At 41.0% G+C, this 4121-nt stretch overlaps 1 protein-coding gene across 1 annotated transcript; it reads right to left on the bottom strand.

The window, feature by feature from the left end:
- Positions 1 to 2020: 2020 nt before the first annotated feature.
- On the bottom strand, positions 2021 to 2953 carry LOC128103371 (olfactory receptor 145-like). The gene has a single exon (XM_052727673.1). The coding sequence runs from the start codon at positions 2951 to 2953 to the stop codon at positions 2021 to 2023; it is 933 nt and encodes a 310-aa protein (XP_052583633.1).
- Positions 2954 to 4121: the final 1168 nt, after the last annotated feature.

Here is a 4121-nt window from a genome sequence, read left to right as displayed (position 1 = left end):
CTGTGAATGGTCAGGAAGATGACTTCTTATTAAGCTGTATAATTTTGATGAATAGAAATATACTAGAATATTCTTCATAACTAGATCTATTGTTCCATGAGGACTATAAGACACTTAGAAGCCGTTTTTATTTCTTTACTCAGACTAACATAAGAAAACAACAACTTGTCCCCAGTCTAAGACAAGCTATGTACAATTAGCTGACTCATAACCTTAGAGCTATTACAAACTAAACTAAACGCCTCTGCAAAGGCCTCATAAGATTAACCTCCACAGAAATTACACAAGGACAAATTCCTAGAAATCTAATTGTAGAACCAAGGTTATTAGCACAAAGTAACCTAAAATACTATGTCAATTATTCACTTGCTAAAAGTCTGGCGGATAACACAGACCAGCGGCCATTGCCCAGGAAAGTGCCAAGCACCATGTCCCCACCTATGCGTTGCCATGGTAAATGGCTCCTCTCCTTATCATTTACTCAAGGAATGCATTATGACCATGAGAAAGAGCCTTTGTCTCAGCCAAAAGCTTGTTGTAAAAATGTGCATGTAGCCATGTAGAGCAAAGGAGCTAGAAAATTGGAGCTGATGAAAAATAAAGAAAATGACTGTCAACACATATGTGAATCTTATTCCCTCAGATAGATAGAAACTTATTCCTACAGACCCTCAGGTAAAAAAGTCTCCTAAAGTCCTGCTACTCTGAAAGCATTCTCTTTGCAACCCTGAGTGCAGACCTGAGAGCTGATCTCTCAGGCTGTATCACACTGAGATCATATACCATATACCTACAGATCATATTATACAGACTAATTAACTTACATTTTTTGTACTTTGTAATATGTAATAATTAAAGAAAAACAGTGTTCACCTGCATACCAGGAGAGGGCACAAGATCTCATTATAGATGGTTGTGGGCCACCATGTGGTTGCTGAGAATTGAACTCATAACCTCTGGAAGAACAACCAGTGCTCTTAACCTCTGAGCACTTTCTCCAGACCTTGCCTTATTGGAAGAGGGAATGGGGGTGAGTTGGAGAGGGAAGATGGGAGGGGTGGGAGGAGGGAGGATGAAGAATCTGTTATTGGTTTGTAAAATTAATTTTAAAATTCCTTAATAAAAAAAAAAGAAAAACTGGTCATGAATTTGAAAGAATAAATGGGTGCATGAGACGGGCCAGAGGGAGGAAAGAGAATGGGGGAAAGACATAATTATATTTTAACTTAAATAAGTAAAATAATTTGAAAATTGTTATTAACAAAAGGAAATCATGAAGGAGTAATGTGACAAGAAATGTGACAGCATAAAGAAAAACCATAAAAAGACATGAATTCAACTTTATGGATATGAGTTTATTTTTGATAATTATTTGTTATGCTTGCATAACAATATATTCCTAAGTCTCCAGTATCTGTTAAATATGAGTTAAATGAGACTAGGATAAATAATTTATAAGGCCCATTCAAGAATAAATGGTCTGTGACTATAAATAATTGCATAAAATTAAAAATTGGATAAATTACAGAGCCCGGCTTGTTGGACACAGGCTGTGAACCCTAGCTATGCTAACACTGTGGAATATTGTTATTTTCCTCAATATTTGTAAGTTACAGAATAACAAAGTTTATGACTGAAAGAGAAAATAACACCTAATAATATATTTGAGCATTTTCAATAAATAAGTACATTTTCTCATTTAAAAAAAGAAATATTAGAATACTAAAGGCATAAAAAGGGATCAGAAAGAGAGTTGTGTTTAAATCTTGCTCAAATATGATTTGAAATGCTGTTTCTGGACTGAACGTAGCTGTGTGGTGGAGCACAATTGCCCAGCTTTCCTAAAGACCTAGGTTCACTCCCTAGAGCCATAAACTTCTCTTCTTGTACAAGAAGAAAAACAACTAGACCTCGAACCCCTCATTGCAAACTTGCATCTTCTTATCCAAACACAGCCCTTTCCATGTGAATACTGCTCATTGACCAGTCACCCCACTGCAGTTCTAACTCTGCTCCTCTGTTAAGAAAATACTCTCCTGACAAGAGTTTTCCTCAGAGCAACCTTGACATCCTTATTTCTCAAGCTATAGATCAGAGGGTTCAACATGGGCACCACAATGGTATAGAACAAGGAAGACACTTTCCCTTGGTCAAGGGGCAAAATGGAAGGTGGCTTGAGGTACATGAAAGCCCCAGAACCAAAGAAAAGACAGACCACAATCATGTGGGAGCTGCAGGTGCTGAAGGCTTTGGACCTGCCCTCTGTGGAATGCATGCGGAGAATGCTGGAGAGGATGAGGGCATAAGAAATGAAGATGGTAGCAATGGGCACACCGATATCAAAGGCCACGACAATGAAGACTACCAGCTCATTTGTGAAGGTGCTGTTGCAGGACAGCTCCAGAAGGGGAAGGATGTCACACATGAAGTGATTGACAAGGTTGTCAGCACAGAAGGTCAGATTCATTATGTTTCCCGTGTGGGCCATGCCTCCAGAGAAGCCCATCACATACACACCCAGCAAAAGCAGTAAACACACTTGGGGAGACATGGTCACGTTGTACATCAGAGGGTTACAGATGGCAACATAACGGTCATATGCCATGGCTGACAGAATGAAGGACTCAGAGACAACAAAGAAACAGAAGAAAAAGAGCTGAGTCATACACCCTGAGTGTGAGATGATGTTCTTCTTTGAAACAAAACTCATCAGCATTTTGGGAATGATGGTGGAGGAGTAGCAGGAATCTATTAAGGAGAGATTGAAGAGAAAGAAGTACATGGGGGTGTACAAGTGAGGGTTCAGCCCTATCAGGGAGATCAAACCCAGGTTCCCCACCATAGTGACCATGTAGAAACCTAAGAACAGGAAGAAGAGGGGCATGCGGAGTCCTGGCTGGTCTGTCAGGCCTGCAAGGATGAACTGTGTCACAGAGGAATTCTTGGTAGTCATTCTTCTCAGAAGGGAAGCCTGTGTGACAGAGAAGAGGACCAATGAAGAGAAAGAAACATCATCACCGTCCTCACAAATCTACCCTGTCTTTGAAAGGGGATCCAGAGAGGAGGGGGGATGAAGGACGGAAGGTTTTTACCATTTCCCACTAGAAATGAACTGCCAAGTGACTCTACCTACACTTCCCCTCCAGAATGAGGGCAGGTGGTGTCCAAGAGAGGAATATTAAACAGAGTGGGTGTCTTTTAGACTCTGAAGTCAGTCAATTCGCTATATCCTCCCCTCTCCTATCTCTGTACAAGTTGCTAAACCATGAGCCTCTTCCCTTGGGTGAATCCTGACAGGCAGATGCCACCAGAGCTATGACAGTGTCTCAGTCTGCCTCGTGAAAACGTGGCGTCAGGCTTCACAATCTCTTAGCTCAACTGCATGAAGGGTGAATAATAATAGCATTATACACTAACACTTATTTAGGGGGTACTGTGAGAAGCTCTAAGAATATGTGGCCATACTATTATCCTCATTTTACAGCTCAGGTAAGTGCAGCTATGAAATACCCAAAGTCACAGACCCTCCAGACTTCAGGCAGAAGGGGAGCTCCAGCAGTCCTACCCACAGTCTGCATTTATAACCTGTGTTTCACGACTGGTCAGGATCACACAGGCAGGTACCTTCCTTTACTTGCAGCAGGGATGTTCTGCCTACTGTCTCTCCTCCGAAGTGTTCTGGGGAAGATAAAGACTTGGAGGACAGAAGACAACAGCTTGGAGCTCCAGACCTCCTTTCCCAGGCCAGAGCTCAGAATCTTGGATTTGTAGTATAATTCTCTTTGTACTGAAATCCTTGACTGTCAACTGTTAATTTGTCAAACAGTCCTTCTAGCTTCCTGGAAGGAATGCAGCTCCTGTCCTGACCCGTGGTAAGAGGAGAATAAACAGTCATTTTCATTTGCGGATTTCAGTGGCCTGATTATGAAGACAGAGTCTCCCTCAGGATCATTTCCTCAGAGTTACCTTCCCAAAGGAAACAAAAATGTTTGTTTCCTGTAGAAGTGATAATTTGTTTTTTTTTTCCTCAGCTAATAGTTACCCATTAGTATTCAAGGAAAAAATATTGTGAAAACAATTGCTACTTCTTAAATTCCCTGTAAGGTACTTAATACTGTGTC

The sequence above is a fragment of the Peromyscus californicus genome, unplaced genomic scaffold (assembly GCF_007827085.1).
Source record: "Peromyscus californicus insignis strain IS unplaced genomic scaffold, ASM782708v3 Scaffold_11__1_contigs__length_118956290, whole genome shotgun sequence".
Classification (NCBI taxonomy): domain Eukaryota; kingdom Metazoa; phylum Chordata; class Mammalia; order Rodentia; family Cricetidae; genus Peromyscus; species Peromyscus californicus.
The sequence above is the reverse complement of the archived record's forward strand: the minus strand, read 5'-3'. Positions and strand labels throughout refer to the sequence as shown.

What these genes read in the sequence shown, in the direction of transcription:
- LOC128103371 (XM_052727673.1), bottom strand. Translation starts at nt 2,953, where the DNA reads ATGACTACCAAGAATTCCTCTGTGACACAGTTCATCCTTGCAGGCCTG.